Here is a 22,766-nt window from a genome sequence, read left to right as displayed (position 1 = left end):
AAATATTAAATTTTAAAATGATTTCTGATCGCACGATATATGATAAACGATCACAATTACGAAAAAAAGGATTCGACGAGAATCCTTTTTCCCAATGTATATCTCTTCGTGAATCATTATTGTTTTCTTCGTGTGGAAGAGAAGAGAAGAGAAAATTCCTTGTCGTAGTAGTAGTGCCCTAAAGAACACTTTTATTAGAAGTACGTCGTAAAACATTTGAGAGTGTTTTTTCAAAAATCACTTTCACTTAAAAAATACTTTTATTAGAAGCACGCCGTGAAACATTTAAAATGCTTTTTGAAAAAATTTAAACGTCATAAATTATTGATAAAAAATCATTATAAATATTTTTTATTTTATTTTATATAAATACAAGCACTTTTAACTGTTTTAAAAGCACATCCAAACTGTACCGAAAAAAATCTCATGGAATTTAATTAAATCCTTGAAAGGGTAACGAGGAATCTGGAACCTTGTCGATGTAAAAAAGGGTGGCGGGGGAGGGAAGGTCGTTGTTGGCGTTGGTGAAAGTTTAAACGATTCCAGGTGGAAGACTTGTCACCGGCTACTCCTCTCTCTCTCCCTCTCCCCCCCCCTCTCCCTCTCCCTCTATCCACGCGTCTTTTTCCCAACCTTCCCTGCTCTCACACTCTCTGCGCGCCCTAATTTTGGCACGCACGCTCTATTGTTATATCTCCTCTCTCACCTTCCAAATTCTGTTACCTCCCTCCCTCCCTCTCCTTCTCCTCCTCCACTTTGGTTTTCCTCCTTTCTCTCTCTACCTCCTTCTGCATTGCGTTGGTTGATTGGTCGGTCGGTTGCTTGCATCGTTGGGTCAGACTGCTTTTCCTCTTCCGTATCTGATTCGGTAAATTTCAATCTTTCTCCTTTTAATCTCTGTATCCGTTTCAATCTGCCCACATTAGGATTTTGTTTCTCTGAATTCCTAATTCCCAATTCCCACTAGGGTTTCTCTGAATTCAGCTTGATTGGTACTCGTAAGTCGGATAAAATTTGTGAACTTTTTGCTTTTTCTTCTGGAATCGGCCTGTGAGAAAGTTGGGTTTTTCATATAATTCAGAAATCCAGGTGCTTTTTGTTTCCATTCTAGTTTTTTTTGCCTCTTGGGTATGGAACTTTTACCTTGTGTTCAAGAAAAACCAGGCTTCTTGGTATAAATTTCTGTTTATACTCTATCTCTTGGCTGAAAGGGATGGCTTTGAATCTCTCTCGTGACTCAATCTTGGCTGCGTATCCGTCCTCGGAGCATAGTTCGTGTTCTTCTGTTAAGTACCCTAATGGGTATGTGATGGATCAATTCAAGGAAAAGGATTTGGATGGTATTTATGATGAACCGTCAAGTTCTTGGAGTTCCAATTTGGATTTGAAGAATACCAATTGTAAGAGCAAATTGGGTGGTTATTGTGACCGTTCTGCTGATGATATTGTGGATCGGTTGCCTGTCGATCCTTTTGGAATGGAGATTAGGTCTACGTTTACGGCGATCACTGGTTGGTTTCAAGGTTTCGAACCAAATTATGAATCTTGTAGCTCTGGGTGGGATGAAGGAAAGGCAAAGATGGTTGATGGCGGATTGTTTGCCGGTCTGAATTGGGTTTGGAATAGCGCTGTGTGGTATCAGCCGGAAGTTTGTGACCTGAAATTTGATGGAGTATCAATCCCATATGACAGCTTTGATGGGTTCGGGATCAATGATGGAGGTTTTGCATTAGATGACAGCGTGGAGGAGTTTCTGAGTTTTAGCTATGTGGGGGACTTAGATGTTTTTGATGGAGCTAAGCAACTGCAGGTTGGAACTAAGGAAATACAAGGTTGTGGCAACATGTGTCCCGAGAGTGAGGCGAGTGCTCCGCATGATGCTATGTTTTATGCATTGCGTTTTCTTGGTGTTAAGGACCTTCTGTCGGTTGAAGGGGTTTGCAAGTCTTTTCGTAATGCAGTTAGAAGTGACCCTCTTCCATGGAGGAGTATTGTCATTGATTGGCCGTTGAATGAGCGCATCACCGATGATGTTCTTGTAAAACTAACAACCAGGGCTCAAGGCACACTTCAAACCTTGGGTCTAGTTCATTGTGTAAAGATCACTGATGGTGGGCTGCAGGGTGTGTTTAACAGCAACCCGATGTTGACAAGGGTGAGTTTTTGAACTTCTGTATTTTCGACATTCCTGCTCGTGTTTCTGATTACGATTTTGTATAACAGGATACCTCTCTATTGTTCAGTGACATTTAAAAAAAAATGCTTTTATGTTGTTTTCCCTTGGGATAAAATGTTCTGAAGTTACATATGATCCTTGGGGCTACTTTCCCCTATTTAATTTCTGTGAAAAACATTTCTTGCGCATCAAACTTACATATGTACACTTTTTTTCCTGTGCAGTTAAGTGTTCCCGGATGTCTTAAAATCAGTGTCGAGTGCATCTTGTTAAACATAAGGACCTTGAAGTCTGCAGGCAACCCCGGAATAAAGCAGTTAAGAATTGGTGGTCTATCTGGTATAACAGACAAGCAGTTCGAAGAGTTGAAATTCTTGCTTGCCACAGATAACCATGTCCAGCCTAGAGCCCCGAAACCTCGATTTTTTAATGGTGGATTGTCGTATGGCTCTTGTGATGATGATTGTCCCATCGACATCGAAGCATGCCCCAGGTGCCAGAGACTTAGTTTAGTTTATGATTGCCCTGCAAAGAGTTGCCAAGGGAAACAACCTGCTGATCAGAAGTGCAGGGCTTGCACACTCTGCATAGCTCGCTGTATTAGTTGCGGGTGCTGCCTTAAAGACTGCGATTATGAGGAGACATTTTGTCTGGACTTGCTTTGCTTGCATTGTTTGGAGAGCCTACTCAACTGTCAAGAGAAGCATGGAGAAAAGGGCGCTCCCAAGTGCGCCATATTCTGTCAGGAGAACAGGTACCAATTTTGCCTTGTTGGCTAAGAGAAAGACATCAAGTATTCGTTTGCTGTTGGTTGTGGATTCGAATCTACAAGGTTTGGGGGTTCAAAAGTGGGCAGAAGCTGGTTGGTGCATGCTTTGTTTCTGCAGTAAGGATTTGTATTATCATGAGGAGGCTGCAGCTTGTGAAGCTAGAGATAATCTCCTGGGAAACGAAATTGAAAATAAAAAAAATAGAAAAAAGAGTGAAAACTGTGAGGAGGAGAGGGGGCTACACAAGAAAGGTTGATTGGAAAAGAAGAAATAAAAAAAGAAACAAGAAGGAACGTATAAGAGATCCAGAAGTTTATTCTGAAGATGTTATAGCTCATTCCGTGTTTGGTTCCATCCCGGAGACTTACCGAAGGGCAATGAAGAAAAGATGTCGGAAAGTTGAAGCAGTGGGTGTTAGTAGCTGTCGATTGTTAGTCGAAGCAGATTTCATCTTCAAAGTTGAGAAATTTTATGGGTGCAGGTGAAGAGCAGCAGCCGTATAGTGACAAGCAGAAAGTCATGGCAGAGATGGACGGAGCTATAAAATACTACCCGTGCCACAACCGCAGCCGGTAGGATGCTCCAGTTGGATGACCGAAATGTTGGATTTCGAAGGATGTTTGTGTGATGGTGGAATGTGTGGTATTAATTCAGTTGAAAGCCTACATATTTACTGTTTTTCTTTTCCTCTTTGCGAAGATAACACAGATGTAGTGTTTTGTCTTAAAACAATGATCAATAAATAACACTTGTGTCCATAAAAAGTTCCATCTTTTTTCGAGGGACCCGGCTTCTCTGCCCTCCAATTCTCATACATTTTTATTTTTTTTTATTTTGTGCGGTCATACATTTTTATTTTTTTTTATTTTGTGCGATCACGGTTAAATTACGTGAGTATTTTATATTCATTTTCTTTTATAAAGATAATAAAACAAAAAGTAATAGTGATATAAAATGTTGATATAATTTAACCATAATCATACAAATAGAAGAAAATAAGAATGTATGAGAACTCGGAGGGCAGATAAGCCAGGTCGTTTTTCGAGTGCTGCTTTCTGTTAGCCATTTCCTTGGTCATCTTTTGCGACATTTCTTTTTCTGACACGCTAGTGATGAGTTTCGGAAAACGCAGAGAATATTTGTGATAAAATTTGGCTAAGCTTCACAATTTTTTGAAACGATATTATTTATATTAAGAAGATCAGGATGAGCAAAGTTTTATAATGAAACTTGTTCAAATTCGATTTTAACGAAAATAGAACTTAACAATTTTTACTTGCAAGCGTAGAAAAATAACATTACGGCAGTACTAAAAAATTGCTTCAACAACTGGGTCGGTAGGGTTGGTTTTTCCTAGACCGACTCCGTGTCGATCAATTCAAATTGATATTTTGTTTGACCTAAACCGGGTTCAAACTCTTTCATATCTCTCCGACTCTCTACACATACGTGAAAAAGAAGAAGCCAAGTCGGTCGGAAAATCGTCAGTTATGGAGAACGGTGAAATTCCCGAAGACGCCAACGAACGTAAGCCCTTTCTTCCTAATTCTCTTGAGCCTTTCATTAATTTCTTCTTCATCGGAATTCTTATGGTTTAATTTTTGTGGGATGCTAATACTACCGGTTTTAGATTGCCCGGGTCCGCAATCCGATTCGGCTGGAAAATCCGACGCCTGCGAAGGATGCCCGAACCAGCAGATTTGTGCTACTGCTCCCAAGGGCCCCGACCCAGGTTTCCTTTCTCTCTCTTGCTCCTAAAGCTCCGTGCTTTTTGTTCCTTTATCTGCAGCTTTCAACTGTTATTTTTTAGTTAATTTTAACCTGTGATTACTGTAAATTATTCCTCCTGTTGCTGTGATTTCTCTAACTGTGATTAAAATTTTGAAGAACAAGCCAAAGTGGATGCTTTTATGTTAATTTCATGAATTTTTTTTAATCATGATCATGGTTAATTTCATGAATTTTGAAGAACAGAGACTATAAGTTTTCTTTCGGAACCTTGCTTTCCTTAGGTATTGTGATTTTGTTGCGCAAGTATTCGAGCAATTGGTGTATGTTAACCGAATGTTTGATCAAAGTATGGACCTTTACGATTCAATTGTCTCTAGTTGGGTTTGGTTGCAACCTTTATTTCAGAATTTTATTAGGTAATCGTGGCAAGGCATCCAATTGATGTGAGTGTATACAGTATCACTAACCCGCCTTTGATTTTCATCCTTTGTGTGACTGCGCGAGTTCGTTTTCCTCTTTACAATACTATATCTTATCTATGACTTCAAGAACGATGTGTTTTTGTCTTGATGGTTTGTATATTATTTTGGTACAGACGTCGTTGCAATTGCAGAAAGGATGGCCACTGTAAAGCATAAGATACTGGTTTTATCAGGAAAAGGTGGAGTTGGCAAGAGCACATTCTCTGCCCAACTTGCATTTGCACTAGCAGCTATGGACTACCAGGTGGGACTTCTTGACATCGATATTTGTGGCCCAAGCATCCCAAAGATGCTCAGCCTAGAGGGCCAAGAAATCCACCAGAGCAACCTTGGCTGGTCTCCTGTCTATGTTGAGCAAAACCTTGGGGTCATGTCAATTGGCTTTATGCTTCCAGATCCTGATGACGCTGTTATATGGAGGGGGCCGCGCAAAAATGCACTCATTAAGCAATTCTTGAAGGATGTTTATTGGGGTGAGCTTGATTTCCTGATAGTGGATGCTCCTCCTGGAACCTCGGATGAGCATATTTCAATTGTCCAATACCTTGATGCTGGCTCAATAGATGGTGCAGTCATAGTCACCACCCCACAACAGGTCTCCATGATTGATGTTCGGAAAGAAGTAAGCTTCTGCAAGAAAGTCGGAGTTCAGGTCCTTGGGGTTGTTGAAAACATGAGTGGTTTGTCCCAGCCAGTTATGGATTTCAAATTTTTGAGGATGACAGAGACCGCTGAGCAAATAGATGTCACGGAATGGGCTAGGGAGCAGCTGAAAGAGAGATTGCCTGAATTCTCAAACATAGTAGCTTTCACTGATGTGTTTGATAGTAGTCGTGGTGGAGCTGAAAGAATGTGTGGGGAAATGGGGGTGGCTTTTCTGGGGAAGGTACCGTTGGACCCGCAGCTTTGTAAGGCTGCCGAAGAAGGTAGATCTTGTTTTGTTGATCAGAAATGTGGGGTGAGTGCACCTGCACTGAAGAAAATCATTGATAAAATGATGAAAAATCAGGGAATATCTACAATGAAGGTTGACAACGATGCATAGGTGAATCGGCTACACCGAGTATCTTCATAGATCAAGATTTTGTTCATGTAAACCTCAACATTTGATGATCTTGTAGAGTAATTTTCTTTGGCATGAGAATGTCTTTTAAGTTATATGGATTTTGAAACAATTTCATTTATTTAAATTTGTGGGCAACTCGGCAGGTTGGATGGGTTGGAAGGTCAACGAAACATTTACCTTCTTTAGATTTTTGGTTTGGGTTTGGATTTTGTAAGGTTGAAACAATTACGAACTCAACACACCCAAAGCGAATTCAGTCTTTCTATGTTAACGATGTTCTTAAGAAAGTTAAGAAAGTTAAAAGACATCCTTCTTAAGTTACCTTCGTAATGTATTCCAACGATTGGAATTGTGCAGAAAAATAAGATTACAATTAACTGAGAAATGATCCAATTGAGGTCCAGTTGAATTTCGACGGTTTTTCACTGAATCTTTTAGGCCACCTCGAGTGAAAGTTGGATAGTGTCCTAACCCATCTCTTACTGCGTTTTTACCACCTCTTTAATAGAGACGGGACACACATATGTTGGAGGGTCCTATCTCTATCAGAGAGGTTGTATAAACGTGATATGAAATATATGGTAAGTATCGCATTACTCGTCCGAACCCACTTGGACATGCGAGTTTCTAATCTGTTTCAGGAAGGGAGAGTGATTTATACAGCTTCTTTGTAACTGCTTCCCTCACCAAATGGTCATTGCAGTCAGTAATCCTCTGTAACTGAACTGCTTACGAAAACAAGCCAACATTTACTAGTTCTTTTTTTACGTTTTTACCAATTCAACTCTGTTCATCTTTCTCGAAAAGAACGGCGACGTCGCCACCTCTGACATCCATGTCAGCACTGGTTTCCGACGTCGACAAATATGAATCGAAAACGGAGAATTCAAGCCTATAAATAGCACTCACACTCTCACTCTCACACTCCCTTGTTCACACTTACAGGTCCTTTCACTCTCACTCTCTTGACGTTTTAAGCAAAACAAATTACTCATCATGTCCAAGATCAAGATAGGCATCAATGGTATCTTCTTGTGTTTATTTTTGTATTGCTTGCTATTTAGTATTTATGATATGATCACCATTTAACCATCAACGGTGTTGATTTTATGTCCATCTGGTGAAGGATTCGGAAGGATCGGCCGCTTGGTGGCCAGGGTTGCTCTCCAGAGAGACGACATTGAGCTCGTCGCTGTCAACGATCCCTTCATCAACGTCGAATACATGGTAAGTATAATGTAACCAAATTAATATACGTTTATACATTGTTCAGTGATCATTTTATAGTTACGGGATGTGTTTTGCTTTTAACGTAAAATTGGAGCGAAACATGAACGAAATGATTCTGGATAAAGCCCGAAAATCGCAATACTAGTACGTAATAGTTTAAATGTTGCATGCATGCAGAGCTACATGTTTAAGTACGACACTGTTCACGGGCAATGGAAGCACCACGAGCTTAAGGTTAAGGATGATAAGACCCTTCTCTTTGGTGACAAGCCCGTCAAAGTTTTTGCTTCTAGGGATCCCGAACAGATCCCGTGGGGGGAAGCTGGTGCGGAATTTGTGGTCGAGTCCACCGGAGTTTTTACCGATAAGGAAAAAGCCTCTCTGCACTTAAAGGGTGGTGCAAAGAAGGTTATCATTTCTGCCCCAAGTAAGGACGCCCCAATGTTTGTTGTGGGTGTCAATGAGAAGGAGTACAAGCCAGATCTTGACATTGTCTCCAACGCCAGCTGCACTACCAACTGTCTTGCCCCATTGGCAAAGGTATCTAGTCCTCAATTTCTTAGGGATACTTTTGGGAATGATTTTGAAATAAAGGCATTCTATGACAACCAAAAACGCTTTTGATTACGTAATGTAGAAAATGTTAGAAGTATATTTGGATCATACGAGGGTGGTTTTGTTTGAGAAGTGTATGCCAAAGCACTTAGATTTTTAATAAGATTTTCAATGTGTTTCTAATGAAAGCACTTCTAGCACAAGCGATTATGAGCAAAAGCAATTCGGCCCTAAGTCTATGTTGCTTCAGTCAAACCATTATGAAAAACTAATTAATTTGGTGATGAACTGCTAAGCTTCTCATCTTGACAGGTTATCCATGACAAGTTTGGTATTGTGGAGGGTCTTATGACTACTGTCCATTCTATTACTGGTGAGTGTGTGTGTGTGTGTGTGTATGCGTGTATACGTATATGTAATCGATCGTTCAATGCTCACCGGTTTTTCTCAACGTTGTTCAGCCACCCAAAAGACTGTCGATGGACCGTCAATGAAAGACTGGAGAGGTGGCAGAGCTGCTGCTACCAACATCATTCCCAGCAGTACTGGAGCTGCCAAGGTATTGATTCGACGATGATACATTGTTTGATACTTGACAGATATTTCTGCTTAAACCATGCTTTCCATTCGCCGCGGTGTTTGATTTTGTAGGCCGTGGGGAAAGTGCTGCCTGCATTGAACGGGAAGTTGACGGGAATGGCGTTCCGCGTTCCCACGGTGGATGTTTCGGTGGTTGATCTCACAGTGAGACTTGAGAAGAAGGCCACTTACGATGAGATCAAAAATGCCATCAAGTAAACATCGTAGACATTCTTCTCTTCGCTACGGGACTTTGAATTGATGGTATAACTGGCATGGTCCTATATTTCTTGACTCCGTTGTGTTTTGTAGGAAAGAATCAGAGGGAAGCCTGAAGGGAATCCTTGGATACACGGACGAAGATGTGGTGTCGACGGACTTTGTGGGTGATAACCGGTGAGAATTTTCGACAATTTATTCGCAGTTGTTGCTCTGTGTTTTATTAGTTGATCATATGTATTTGGAAATTATGCAACAGGTCGAGCATTTTCGATGCCAAGGCTGGTATTGCTTTGAACGACAACTTTGTGAAGCTTGTGTCTTGGTATGACAACGAGTGGGGCTACAGGTAATTTCCGTACAGTTTCTTTACTTCATTATAAATTCCAAACGAAATCTGTTATCTGCGCTCCAAAAAGTCAATCTAAACATGGTCTGGTTTGTTGCAGCTCACGAGTTATTGACTTGATCCGTCACATTGCCTCGGTTAAATAGACGACTCGACCATTTCTCGGGATTAATTAGGAGGCAGGGCAGCTTAAGCTTGTTTTCGGAATAATCGATCATCTCTGCGGGTGATAAGTTATGTAGGGGATTGGTTCCAAGAGTGTTAGAAGCTTTAGTTTTAGTTTTGGGGATGGTCATTGTACGGGGTTTAGACATCCCGAGTACTCAAAATTGGCACGACATTTTAACTTGAGATGCAGTTTAGAGACATGCAATCGAGACAACCAATACTGCAAAGTTATAGTTGTTAAAATGTGATCAACGTATTGTCGCAAAAATGCAATGCAATCGAGACGATCAATATTGCACAGTTGTAGTTGTCAAAATGCGATCACATATGGTCGCAAAAATGCAGTCATGCAGACGAGACAATCAATATTGGAAAGTTATAGTTTTCGAGTGAGGATCCGCGCCGGATTCTCTTTGTGAGGATTCTAAGAATCCTCCAATCACATCCGTTCATCATACATTGTGCGGTTAGTTTTTGTCAAATACTGTTTATTTTCAATTTTAAATATAAAAATTTACAATGATTTCTGATTGCACGATGTACGATGAACGGATATGATTGGAGGATCCCTAGGATCCTCACAAAGAGGATCTGGCGAGGATCCTCCTGGATAGTTTTCAAAAATGGGATCAACATATTGTCGCGAAAGTGCAGACATGCAATCGAGACAATCAATCTTGCAAAGTTATAGGTGTCAAAATGCAATCAACATGTTAGGAAAATGCAGACATGCAATGGAGACGATCAATATTGCAAAGTTATAGATGTCAAAATGTGATCCAACAGATTGTCGATATTGTGCCTGCGCCGTGCAATTAACTGCATTTTTACTTCCAATCTAAACAGTATTTTCGAAACCAAAAGAAGAAGAAAATGAAAGATGCAGAAATATCAAAACAAGAGGAGGGACAACGCACCTCGACTGGCTTTCATCTCGCTTTCTATGCGTCATGTACTAATGTCAAGCCCAAGCGTTACCAAGCCGAGGCGCAAGAATATGTAAACGACACGCCCAGCCATATCAATATGAAAGCAAAATAAAGAAACAGATAGCGAGAAAAAGCAATTGAAATCCGTGCAAAATTTTGGATAACACATCCTCCTGCACAGAAACATATGAACAAAAGTGCACCAAATTATATTCAAGTACTAACCATCCAGGTGAACTTAGTCGGAAATGCATTATCAACGCAACGTCCATGGCACTTTCCTAAACCTTATCTCTCATTCTAAATAAGTTCAAGACACCCGCCTTCCCCGTAAAAACAAAAAAATTACTCTAGAAATAAACCACTCAAGACTTCGGTGTATTCGCGGACCGGTCTTCTTGTTATGCCATGTCCTGGAACCCTGCAAAGAAAACCCATACAATTGCTTATCAAATAGGAAAGCTTAATGCCCTTATTTCATATTGTGAAAACGATAGGACGAAATTGACAGAATGAGAAGGTCTTTTGATATTAAATGGTGTAGAGGCATAAAAAGAATCCCATATGGATTCAATTATTCTATCATGAATCATGATACATAAGAGGCGGAACAAAAATATAAAATGAAACTCATTCATATTTCTCATGTATGTAGGCAACAACCACAGAAATCAAAATTAGGCCTTTCATTCATAAGATCAAGCACACATTACTTGCGCTATACATTGAAATTACTCTTCACTTTCCAATTTCCTCAATCGTCGTCATAGAGATCTGTAGCTTAAAAATAATCAATAATTGCCACTTCATTCCATCCCAAAATCAGGTTAACTAGACATTATATGCACGATAAGTATACCTAAACGTTAAAAACTACAAAACACAAAGGAATCAACTATTGTAAAACCAAAAATTTTCAATAGAACTATCTGAATTCCTAGTATGTATCTTGTGTATATAATGGTAAGAAGCGTACAATGTGCAGCCTCGCCCAATGTGGCTATCATGCTATCATTCAAGCAGCACTATAACTCAATCCTTCAAAGTTCAAACTCCCTTGAAATTCAGAACAAAAGGGAACCAAAAACATTCCGCCAAAACTTAGCAAAATGATAGAGCTGAGCCTAGCAACCTTGATGAATTAGCTCTCTTAGTGCCGAAAACCTAAACTCTTACGATGCTAATGAGCACAACTCTTTCCAATTGTTTTCGGTTTCAACTAGGGATTGTCTGTACTCTAAAATGGTTTAATCGTACTTCCGAATATATACATAGATTACAGATATGATCCCATACAGATGCAGAATAAGAATTCAACAACACCAATGAATTACCAAATCAATGTAACAGTAAAATAGGAAGCAAATCAAACACAAAAGAAGCAGTGAAATGAGAAATTACCATCAGCGAGGGTTAAGTCCAAAGAGCATGTTCTTCCCACCAGGCAGGTAAGACACATTGGGCGACCTGGCAAGCGTGTTAGCAACCTCCCTGGAAGCCTCGATCCTCCTGAGCTCGATCAGTCCCATACCCGCTGAAGCAGTCGCATCAGAGATGAGCTTCGCAGCCTCGCTCTCACCCTGTGCCCGGATAATCGCAGCACGCCTCTCCTGCTCAGTCTTGGCCACCACAAACTTGGACCGCTCCGCCTCCTGCTGAGCCACCTGCTTCGCCTCCACGGCGCGCGAGAACTCCAGCCCGTACGACAAGTGCGTGATCGCCACGTCATCCAGAACGATGTTGAAATCCTTGGCGCGGCGAATCAGGCTCTCGCGCACCAGCGCCGACACGTGGGGACGCTCGGTGAGGAGCTGATCGGCGTTGAATTGCGCCACCACGGCCTTGAGGACCTCATTGCCGATGGAGGGGAGGACCTTCTCGTCGTACTCGAGCCCTAGGGTTTTGAAGATCTGAGGGAGGCGAGCGACCTCGGGGCGCGAGAGGACCCGGAGGGTGAGATTCACCATCTGGAGATCCTTGGTGCCGGAGATGGAGGAGAAGGTGTGGGGCCGGGTGCGGATGTCAAAGATGTAGGGCTTCTGGAGCCATGGGACCAGGAAGTGCGTCCCCTCGCCGACAGTGTCGTCGATGACTCCGCGGAAACGGTCGAAGAGGACGGCGCGCTGGCCGCCGTCGACGGTGTAGAGCGCGGAGTTGACGACGGTGGCGCCGACGCCGAGGCCGAAGGCGGCGCGCGCGACGTTGGTGAGGAAGGACACGGCAGCTTGGTTGCTTCCCATCTTGGTGACGACGAGGATTCGAGGGAAGGGAAATGGGTTTTTGCGGAGTGGGAGAGTAGGGTTTATGTGATTTTTGTTATAAACCCCTAACTACTTGGGCAGGAGGAAAACTACGAAATGGGCCTACGCTTTTATTTTTGTTTGGACAACGGGCCTAAACCCATCAGCCCATCAATAAATTTATTTTGGGCTGAACATTCTTAATAGTATTGGGCCGCATTAAGAAGATTGTCTTTTATCTGTTTAGCGCTTCAAAATCATTCACTTTTTTTTTCTTTTTTTAATCTTGAGTGCCGATAATAGCTCCTTCCCTTTGCATGGAGAAAAAAAAACCTAATTTAACCGACTTCAATCAAGAATATTGGATGTATGCAAAGTGAAAGGGGCTACAAACTCTGTATGTGGTTAATCTAACATCTAATCAAACAAAATCTATGGTTTGACTGGAAAAAAAGAAAAGAAAAAAAAGGGGGATCTATTATAGGTTTACAAAGACAGGAAGTGATTTTCACACGTCTTTTTTTTTGCATTTTTTTGAGCTTTCAAATTGAATAAATCAAAAGGAAATCGAGGAATAGAAATAAAGAGACGACTCATTTGGTTTTGTTAAATATTCTTTCACCCTCGTTTGGTTGATAAAGAGGATTCTATTAATATGTAGTTTAGATTTAGATAAAAGAAAAATTAACAAAAAAGATTTTGCACGGATTATAAAAGATTTTGCACAGAAAAATATACTTTGAAGAACATGAATATCATAGTTTGTTGTAGTGGTAAGAGAAATAAAAGAAAAATTAACAAAAATGTACTAAAAGTTTCAAATTCTTGAGGGTGCCATAAAGCCATGTTTTCGGAGTACCTGGGAGTTCGCCTTGTTCTGCATGCGTGGAGTCTGCCTCATCTTGTGTGCCTGGGTTCCCCTTGTTCTGCATGTGAGGTGTCCGCATCCTTTTGCGTGCTAGAAGCCCGCCCATTTTTGCATCCACAGAGCCCGCGTCGTTTTGGGGTGCACAAAAATGCAAATTTTTTATTTTTGTAAAATATTTTTCCTGAGCATTAAGTTAAACTGTTAAGGAATTCAGACACTGTTTTATGTATTATTGAGCAACAAATGTATATTTAGTAGAATATTTTAGCAAAAAACTAAAAAAATAAGTGAAAATCATAGTAGTAAGGCCCAAAACATTGTCAAATGGAGTTCTACACTCAAGAATCTCAACGGAAACTCTCAGCTCAATTTTCAAAACTTCACAATGAGACCAAGGTGAAAATAAAAAGATTGAACAGTGATTTATGTGCAAATTTCCAAAACCGGCCGAAAACCGTGAATGTTAAGTCCACCTTTTTTCTGTAAAAAAATGCAAATTTTTTTATTTTCTCGAAATATTTTCCGTAAGCATTAAGGATACTTTATAATGTATTTGGAAGCGGATTTACGATTTATTGAGCAACAAGTGCATATTTAATAGAATATTTAAGCCCAAAAGTATTAAAATAAGTGAAAAATATAGAGATGCTAAAATGTATATTTAGTGTATATTTTTCATTTTTTTAAATTAGAGATGTTAAAATCACATGTAGGTGGAGCTTAAACAAAAAATAGCAAAATTTTGTTTTGTTAAATATTCTTTCACCCTTGTTTGGTTGACAAAGATGATTGTATTAATATGTAGTTTAGATTTAGATAAAAGAAAAATTAACAAAAAAAAAAGGTTCAAATATCTTTAAATTTAGGTTTTAAATCGTTGATTACAGTGATTCAACGGTGAGAGAATCTCAGCATTCTATGTAGTTTGTTTGTCATCAATTAAAATCCTAATTAACTAAGTGGAATTATGGCATTTGTCTTGTTTGTGTAGACGCATCACCATGGCATTTCTTAAGAAGAAAAAAGATTAAGATGTTGTAAATCGTAATTTGGTTACTATTTGAAGAAAAACTATGGAGATGAGATGAGAGAAAATCAGTTAATGTGGTTTGGATATGTGAAACAAAGATCTTCAGATGCTCGGGTTAGAAAATACAAATATGAGACAAATCGCTTAGAGCAAAACAATTAGAGGAAGACATAGGAAGACTTGGAAAGAGGTTTTAAGAGAATACATGGAGTACTTGGAGCTAACGGAAGACATGACGCAAAACAAAACGCTATGACGTTCTAGAACTCATGTAGTCGATCCCACTTAGTGAGATAAAACTTTGTTGATGGTGTTGGTTCCTATTTGAATTCAAGTGATGACATATGAAGGTAGAATGAAATGGTTATATTATCCCTGAGTTAATTACATGCTAATATGCAGATTCGCAGGACATATACGCTTTAATATAATTTGATAGAATCATTGCAGGGTCCATATACTTTTGAGAAGATTGTTAATATAATAATTTATCGATCATAATTGTTGGTGGTGGAGTTACTGGTGGTGGTGGTGGTGGTGGGAGGCAAAGCACCATCTCCTGTCCTACTACTGTCGTCCTTAATTAGGCCTGACCACCCAACTTAACAATGGTTGGGTGGCTGACATTCGATCTTCCAATCGATTCACGTTGCCGCACACTTTTTCTTCATTGCACACTTTCCTTCGCAAAAGTGTTCATGCTTTCATTTTTTCTCTGTTCTTAGGTCAACTTGGAGGGGCATTTGTTGTCATGAAGGTATGTAAAGAGATGTCACACATTGGAAGTTCACTCAATCTTGTAACTATAGTCGTAGATTTCATTTGTCAAAATAGGTGGGATCGATCATAAGTAGAACTTGAATATATATATATCACTTGTATGAAACAGGAACTTTATATATGATCGCACCTATTGTCACTTATATATATGCTTATCTTTAAGTATTCATGGTGATGGTGGTCCATCTAGGTCTGTAAGTTTGTATATTTTCTAGATCATGCATGAATCTACGATAATGATAGTGCTACTGATAATGGTATATATAGCGGTAGTGCCTTAGGGTTAGAGTCCACTACTCCAATATTATTGGGGATATAAGCTGCATGCAGCTAAGCATTAAGTCGCTGTTGTGTTAAAATGGAGACCATCGAATTATCATATGCTTTTCTTTATGCAGTATATCCCATGTGAAGATTTAGGGTTTCACCAATCTTATTTTAAAGCAAAGAAAGAGACTACTGGTGTATTGGACTGCATGCAGAACGAAGCACAGAAAAAATCAAAGCTACGAAGGAATCCTGGAGGTGATGGAAAAGTTGAAAGCGGACTAATAAATGACATGTCACATGCAAGCATGCATTATTGTTGTTAAAAAGTGAGTAACCCCTTACCTTTACCCACCCCCTCTCTATCATATATAGCTTTTGAATGTTGATCTACTCCAAAAGTTAAAAAAGTTGCCTCCCTCTCGCATGGACACCCCATTTTGATTCTACTTTTGTTTTAGCTACAGTTATCAGTTATGTGTGTTCCAGTCAGACTGAGTGCGGAGTTGCATATGGAGTTTCTGTAGTGTCAACCTGATGAGAAGAAATTTCATGTAATATGAAGATATGTGATGGTATCTCAAGCCAATGATATATTATTTTACAAGACAGTTAAAGTGCATGATAATGTCTAATTAGTAACTGGTTTGAAATATTGTCGTCAATGAGCAAACTAACACGCCCCAACCCTGATAGACACGTGCTGACCGATACTCAAGGGTGACGAAGCCATTTTAAACATGCATACAAGTAAAAATATGTTATTAGAAAGAACAACACCAATGCCGAATCATGTTCAAAGCATACAACTAACCAAAAGAATACCAAAGATTCAAGCATACCTATGGGGAAATGCCCTTATGTCGGGATCGTGTCAAATGCCTCGCTTCTAACTCCTGAGGGGGCACAAAAACGAAAGGTGAGTGGACCATAATTTATACTAATACTAATAATACGAAAATACATTTTCTTTTTTAACATAATAACCCCTTATTTTGAAACTCATAAATATACTACATATAGGCTTTTCTGAAACTCTAAAAATGTTTGTAGCAATAAAATTATCTCTGAATGTGGTATCGATACGCTCGAAGGCAAAACCCATAAATCTCATATCTCAATCAAGTGTATACTCAACTAGGGGTATCATAGTCGCCCGAAGGCAATACTTGTCCATCACCCAAAGATGAAGTTGTACGACATTGGGTTACACCAGTGAAGAAACATGGTAGGCCCCATCACCCGAAAGTGAAGTTATACGACTCTAGGTTACGCCAGAGAAGAATTATATAACATCACACAAAACACTAGCCTTTACTGGCGTAACTCAGTGTCGTACAGCTTCACCTTCAAGTGATGGATAGGTACTGCATTCAGACGAATGAGATATTATGTTATACCCCCAGCTTCACATTCGTGTTGTGGGTTAGTTTCTCTCCAAGTAAACAGGCAACATAGTTCACCTTACATGTATTCTTTGCTTAGTTGCTAGTGTATACTTTTAGCATCTCTGGGAATGATTAACAATCACAACTAGGATCTTCGACTCCTCTTAGGTATTGTTATTTAGCATTCCGCGTGCTTTGGTATTCATTTGGATGATATTTGAGTAAACTTCAAGAAACTCACGTGGTAGTTAAGCATGTAAGTATGCTTATAAACCACATAAAAACGGACACTTTTTGTTCTACAGGAAATAAAAGAAAAATAGGACAAAGAAATCAAACTCTCTTTTCTTAATATAAACGATGATCTACTTAAACTTAATCCAAAATATTAAGAGAATGATTCGAATGTGAGTTCACAATTGAAGAGTATATCTATACCACTAAGAAGCATATCTACTTTAACCGGTATGAGTATCTTCTTACTTCTGCAAAATTATCAAGAATTAGTCGGTTGGTTAAGGTCTTAATATTGCAAGTAATAACTTTATTAACGTCAAAAGTTGTGGGTGACATGGAATTGCACCGCCGGAACTTTAGACGTTGCATTGTGGATTGAGCAGCCAGCCACACCGTCCATCCCAAGTATTAAACTACTGGAAAATTCAACTTCTTTTCAAGTTGATCAAATGCCTAAAACTATTCTGATATTTTCTTTCCCTAGTTAATTATCTTGTTATTAAAATCATAATATTCGACTATTATTCTTGAGATCTTCAGGCATCTTTCAACATCAACAGTCTTAATATCTTATCTATGATTGAGTAGTTCATTAAGACAAGAAAATGGATTATTCGATGAAATGTCGCTCTCATTATAATAAAAGAATGTTTGATAATTATTTCATTTTTTTTTTTAACTAGTTAGTAATTGATTTCTTAAAAACTAAAAAAATTATCAAATAGGGTTCAAATTAACCGTTAATTAAGACAGACTATCTCAAGAGCTCTAACTCCAAAAGAACTCTGCATTTTTAGCCTTTTAACTTGTGACGTAAAAATCTTTCAACCCGCTACCAAAAGCACTCTGCATCACTCGTGACGTAAAAATCTTTCAACCCACTACCAAGAGTCCTCTCCTCTATCATTACTCCAACCAATGTCGGTAAACTTAATCTCTCTCTCTCTCTTTACAGCACCCCATCATTATCTCTAACTTTCTCAGTACAAAAGGAATCACATTTCACCTCAGGATAATTTATTGTGCCGGGAAGGGTTTATTAGTTACCCACCAGTCAACCATGTAAAACCCAAACCTAATTCTCTCTTACAAACTATGTTAAGAGTAAAATCATATGAAACTAAACAGATTATAAGCTGTATGTATGTAAGTGACTCTTTACTACAATGATGGTAATGTGTTAAACTCTTGTATGACGGCGTGAGTTCAAATCTCATTAGTGACTTTGTTACAGTGACTATTAGATCGATCAAGTTAGCCTTGTTTTCCTTCAAACATTCTGTGTTCACTTAAAAATATATGTGCATACTTTTCATATATTAATCGTGAATAATACTAGGGAGACCATTTTTTTAATTATATTTTATAAAATATATGACGTAGTAGTTAATGACTAATTCCTTATTAAATCATTAAAAAATATATCTAATTATTAACTATTGCATCATATAAATTTTAAAATATGATCTACCTAACATTTTCTTAATCTTCTGCCTCGCCTTCCTTATCTTTCGAAAATATTCTGCGATCGTCCTTAAAGCCTATTACATTATTTTTCTCTACAACTTTAATTCATCCAAGAAGGTGGACTCTGCCTTTTTCTGTCTTCCATTTGTGTTAGCCATGATTGTTGTTTCCCATCCCATATCTTCTTGATATTATTAATTATTCATATCATCGCTCTAAACTTGCCATCTACCCATAAAAAAATTTAAATAATTCCCCTTGCGATTAGTTGATGTCCTTCTGTTATAGCTGGTAGTTGATCAACTGCTTTAAATCTTCCTTCATTTCTTGATCTCTTTCTCACTCAATTTTTGGTTGTTAGTTGCCTTAATTCCGTTAACAAATCAACGACGAGAAAAGAAGAAAAACTGATTGCAAATTCTGAATCGTATTCTGTTCCCGGTTCCATGTACAAATTTTTCATGCTAGCTTGAATTGTATCGCATGTTTTAATTTTATATCAACTATTTCTGGAAAATATTGTTGCTCTTTCTTGTTTCTTACCTTTGCAAGAAGATGCCTCCTACATATTTTCCTCTCCGGTGGGAAAGTACCGGAGACCAATGGTGGTACGCGTCTCCGATTGATTACGCAGCCGCCAACGGCCACTACGACTTGGTTCGAGAGCTTATCCGCATAGACGGCAACCACCTCATCAAGCTCACATCTCTCCGCCGTATTCGCCGCCTCGAGGCAGTGTGGGACGACGAAGCTCAGTATGATGATGTAGCCAAGTGTCGTTTGCGCGTTGCGCGAAAGCTCTTCCACGAATGCGAGTCCAAGAAAGGAAAACCAAACTCTCTCATAAGGGCTGGATACGGCGGTTGGCTTATGTACACTGCTGCCTCCGCTGGGGAGCTTGGTTTTGTCCAAGAACTGCTCGAGAGAAACCCTCTGCTTGTTTTCGGGGAAGGAGAATACGGGGTGACTGATATTTTATATGCTGCTGCGAGGAGCAAGAATGTTGACATTTTCAGGCTGCTTTTTGACTTTGCAGTTTCGCCGAGGTTTATGACGGGGAGTGGTGGAGAGCTGGAAGAGCACATTGGGGAGATTCCTTGTGTTTATAAACGGGAGATGGCTAACAGGGCGGTTCATGCGGCGGCAAGAGGCGGAAATTTGAGTGTTTTGAAGGAGCTTCTTTCGGATTGTGAGGATGTTTTGGCTTATAGGGATATTCAGGGATCAACTGTGCTACATGCAGCGGCTGGGAAAGGGCGGGTAGAGGTGAGAAGCTTCCCACTTTTGTTAAAACTGCTTTTGCAGAGATTTAATCTTCTTTTTTTTCCTTTCCAAAGTGCTTTCTTTTCTTACACTTTTACAAGGATGTATCAGCCTAATCAGTCAAGTGCTTCCTGGTAACAATTGTTGGTGTGGATGATGACTTAAAATCATAAAAATTTATGATTAAGGTCGGTTTGATGATCATTTTATTTTGAGTTGTTTTTAATGAAACAACTAAAACGAAATTCTTAAGGTATTCTTGTTACCATATATGTTGGATGCATAAATTCTGTGTGGAACAGATGCATTGGTCCATATATATTGTCGAAAATCATAAATTTTAGCATGAAGAGAAAATTAGGTTGTTTTGATTAACATTTTGCTTATAGTGAAAACAACTATAAACGAAATTCTTAACATAAATTCTCAAGGCATTCTTGTTACATTTTTTGTTAGATGCATATGTTATTTTATGCAAGAACGGATCTGTATCGATATTGTCAAAATGCATAGTAACATATCAGTATAATTTGTTGGCGGCAATGATATATACCGACACGATATCATTGTCCTATCAACTGTCTGAATGTCTCCTTTGTAATAGGACTAATGCTAGATGACTGATTCATATTATTATTCCAAAGTTCAATTCACTCTTGTCATGGATTTACTTAGAAAGCAAATCCATTTGTAATTCCACATTTTTTAGATTTCTCCTTGTTAATTTTCCTTTTTTGAGTTAAACTAGACTTGCGTTGTCTTTGTTGTCAATGTATATCACCTCCCATTTTCCCTGAATCAACCAATCTTTTCTTTCATGTAGGTAGTGAAGTATCTTGTAGCATCCTTTGATATCATAAACTCCACTGATCTCCAAGGCGACACAGCGTTACATGTTGCAGCTTCAAGGGGCCAACTAGCCGCAGCCGAAGCGCTTATATTCGCATCTCCGTCGTCTATTTCTGCACGAAACAACTCCGGAGAAACGTTTCTCCACAAGGCTATATCCGGCTTCCAAAGTCCTGCCTTCCGAAGACTGGACAGACAAATTCAGCTTCTGAAGAAACTGGTGTGCGAGAAAGCTTTCAATATCGAACACATCATCAATGCAAAAAACAACGAAGGACGGACTGCCCTTCACACAGCAATCATTGGGGATGTGCATTCCGATTTAGTCCAACAACTGATGATTGTGCAATCGATTGATGTGAACGCCCGTGATGTGGATGGCATGACAGCGCTTGATTACCTTAGGCAATGGCCTCGTTCGGCATCATCTGAGATACTAATCAGGCAGTTGATTTCGGCTGGGGGAATATTTGGTTGTCAGGATTACAATGCAAGAAAAGTGATTGCTTCGCGCTTGAAGATGCAAGGCGATGGAGGTAGTCCCGGAACATCATTTAGAATCTCTGACACGGAAATCTTCTTGTATACTGGCATTGAAAATGTAACAGATGCTACCGCTGATCGCCGTAGCATAGGAATCAATTCATCTCCACCCGAACTGATCAGTCCGTATCCAACTGCTGAAAATAATGGCAGCTCATTCGCTAGTAAAAAACCTGGTTCTGTAAATAATGCAGCAGCACAACTAAAACGTGTCGTAGGCTGGCCACAAATGAAACCGAAAAAGCACGATAGGTTCAAGAAATCGGTTGATTTGGGATCAGTAGAGTCTATCAAAATATGCAACAAAAGCTCAGATGATGCAGCTCCAACCCCGCTTCGACAGAGATTTTCGAGGCCCTCAGTCTCATCAGTTCCCAGCAACAAACGGACACTTTCAGTGAGGAGCAACCAATCAAGTCCATCAGCGAAAAAGAGATTTGCTTGCGGCATAAGGCGTGGCGTAATGCAGGCAATTCCGCACATAACTGTGCCAGGTCGTTCTCGGTCTAGTTCATTTTCGAAATCATCTTCAATTTCTTCACCTACTTCTCAAGATATTCAGAAAAGCGTTTGCATGGAAACTGACATTGCAGGGCCGTCTTGGTCGAATGAAGTAGCTGATGATGAACCACCGAATTTGGCGAAACAAGGCTCGCTTAATAGGAGGTCGAGGAGACAGTATTTCTGTTTTGGTGCATCACGATTGTCAGTGAAAAACCCAGTTAACAGGCAGCAGCAAAGTTTCAAGCATCCTCCTGTTATTTCAGTTGCTTGATTTGACTTTGATGTGAAGAGTTTGGTCCTTGCAAACTCACTAACATAGAAGAAGATCGTAAGTTTAATAGCTTGTATCTTTTTCTCGTTTTATTCTCTCTTTTAATTTATAGCATGGTTTGTTGTTTTAACCTGAGTAAATGAAAAAACCGCTTGCATCAATAGATTTCAAGTCATATGTGATAAACGCCATGCTGCACTGAAGGATTGTGCAACGGTTTGTAGCTTAGGTGGTCAAGAATGTTCATCCACTACATCAGAGATCCCGCGTTTAATTCTCCCCTCCCCCAGTATCGCTAGTATTTAAAATAAATAAATAAATATATAAAAACAATGTGATACTGCAATCATGGGATGATCATATTATGCTCCTCATCCAACTCCTATAACTAATAAGGAGATTGGCATAATTATAGGTTCTTGTGCACTCCTTATAATCTGTCCAGGAAACGTTTCACTTTGAAGCTCCTTGATTTGTATAGAAGAAAAAAAATATGAGAACCAAAAATCAAGAAGCAAAGATGTATGATTTCATAAGTTCAAAATATGTATGATATATTGCAGAAATGTTGGACCAACTGAATGCAACAAGGAATATGTCGATCATGGTTTCTCACTAGCTGGACACTGTCGTTAAAAAAACATTATGAAGTTGGCGTGCTCTTTCGAGTTGATCTCATTTGAATCATGTTTTTCGAGAAGCAAGTTTTGTAATGAATTGTTGGCTTCTCAATGTCACATCGAATCCAATATAATTGTTAGTATTAAGAAATCAGTCCAATAATGTAGTAAAGGCCGTCAAGATT

The 22,766-nt window shown here is 39.3% G+C and overlaps 5 protein-coding genes across 5 annotated transcripts; 4 read left to right on the top strand and 1 right to left on the bottom strand.

The window, feature by feature from the left end:
- Positions 1–593: 593 nt before the first annotated feature.
- On the top strand, positions 594–3,699 carry LOC137740118 (F-box protein SKIP14-like). The gene is made up of 2 exons (XM_068479926.1): positions 594–2,155; positions 2,401–3,699. Exons 1-2 carry the CDS (start codon positions 1,214–1,216, stop codon positions 2,953–2,955), a joined length of 1,497 nt encoding a protein of 498 aa, XP_068336027.1. The 5' UTR covers positions 594–1,213; the 3' UTR covers positions 2,956–3,699.
- A 620-nt stretch (positions 3,700–4,319) lies between these two features.
- Positions 4,320–6,343, top strand: LOC137739584 (cytosolic Fe-S cluster assembly factor NBP35-like). The gene is made up of 3 exons (XM_068479206.1): positions 4,320–4,473; positions 4,577–4,678; positions 5,273–6,343. Exons 1-3 carry the CDS (start codon positions 4,437–4,439, stop codon positions 6,202–6,204), a joined length of 1,071 nt encoding a protein of 356 aa, XP_068335307.1. The 5' UTR covers positions 4,320–4,436; the 3' UTR covers positions 6,205–6,343.
- Positions 6,344–7,218: 875 nt separating this feature from the next.
- LOC137740328 (glyceraldehyde-3-phosphate dehydrogenase, cytosolic-like) lies at positions 7,219–9,664 on the top strand. Its single transcript, XM_068480187.1, has 9 exons — positions 7,219–7,249; positions 7,352–7,452; positions 7,633–7,995; positions 8,323–8,383; positions 8,472–8,569; positions 8,662–8,804; positions 8,902–8,985; positions 9,068–9,157; positions 9,258–9,664. Exons 1-9 carry the CDS (start codon positions 7,222–7,224, stop codon positions 9,301–9,303), a joined length of 1,014 nt encoding a protein of 337 aa, XP_068336288.1. The 5' UTR covers positions 7,219–7,221; the 3' UTR covers positions 9,304–9,664.
- Positions 9,665–10,442: 778 nt separating this feature from the next.
- Positions 10,443–12,556, bottom strand: LOC137739114 (prohibitin-3, mitochondrial). The gene is made up of 2 exons (XM_068478607.1): positions 11,656–12,556; positions 10,443–10,675 (listed from the first exon to the last, which is right to left on the bottom strand). Exon 1 carries the CDS (start codon positions 12,492–12,494, stop codon positions 11,658–11,660), a length of 837 nt encoding a protein of 278 aa, XP_068334708.1. The 5' UTR covers positions 12,495–12,556; the 3' UTR covers positions 10,443–10,675; positions 11,656–11,657.
- A 6,013-nt stretch (positions 12,557–18,569) lies between these two features.
- On the top strand, positions 18,570–22,377 carry LOC137740279 (uncharacterized). Its single transcript, XM_068480131.1, has 2 exons — positions 18,570–19,797; positions 20,618–22,377. Exons 1-2 carry the CDS (start codon positions 19,087–19,089, stop codon positions 21,959–21,961), a joined length of 2,055 nt encoding a protein of 684 aa, XP_068336232.1. The 5' UTR covers positions 18,570–19,086; the 3' UTR covers positions 21,962–22,377.
- The last annotated feature ends 389 nt before the right edge of the window (positions 22,378–22,766 follow it).

Source organism: Pyrus communis, chromosome 7, assembly GCF_963583255.1.
Source record: "Pyrus communis chromosome 7, drPyrComm1.1, whole genome shotgun sequence".
In the NCBI taxonomy this organism is placed as follows: domain Eukaryota; kingdom Viridiplantae; phylum Streptophyta; class Magnoliopsida; order Rosales; family Rosaceae; genus Pyrus; species Pyrus communis.
The sequence above is the reverse complement of the archived record's forward strand: the minus strand, read 5'-3'. Positions and strand labels throughout refer to the sequence as shown.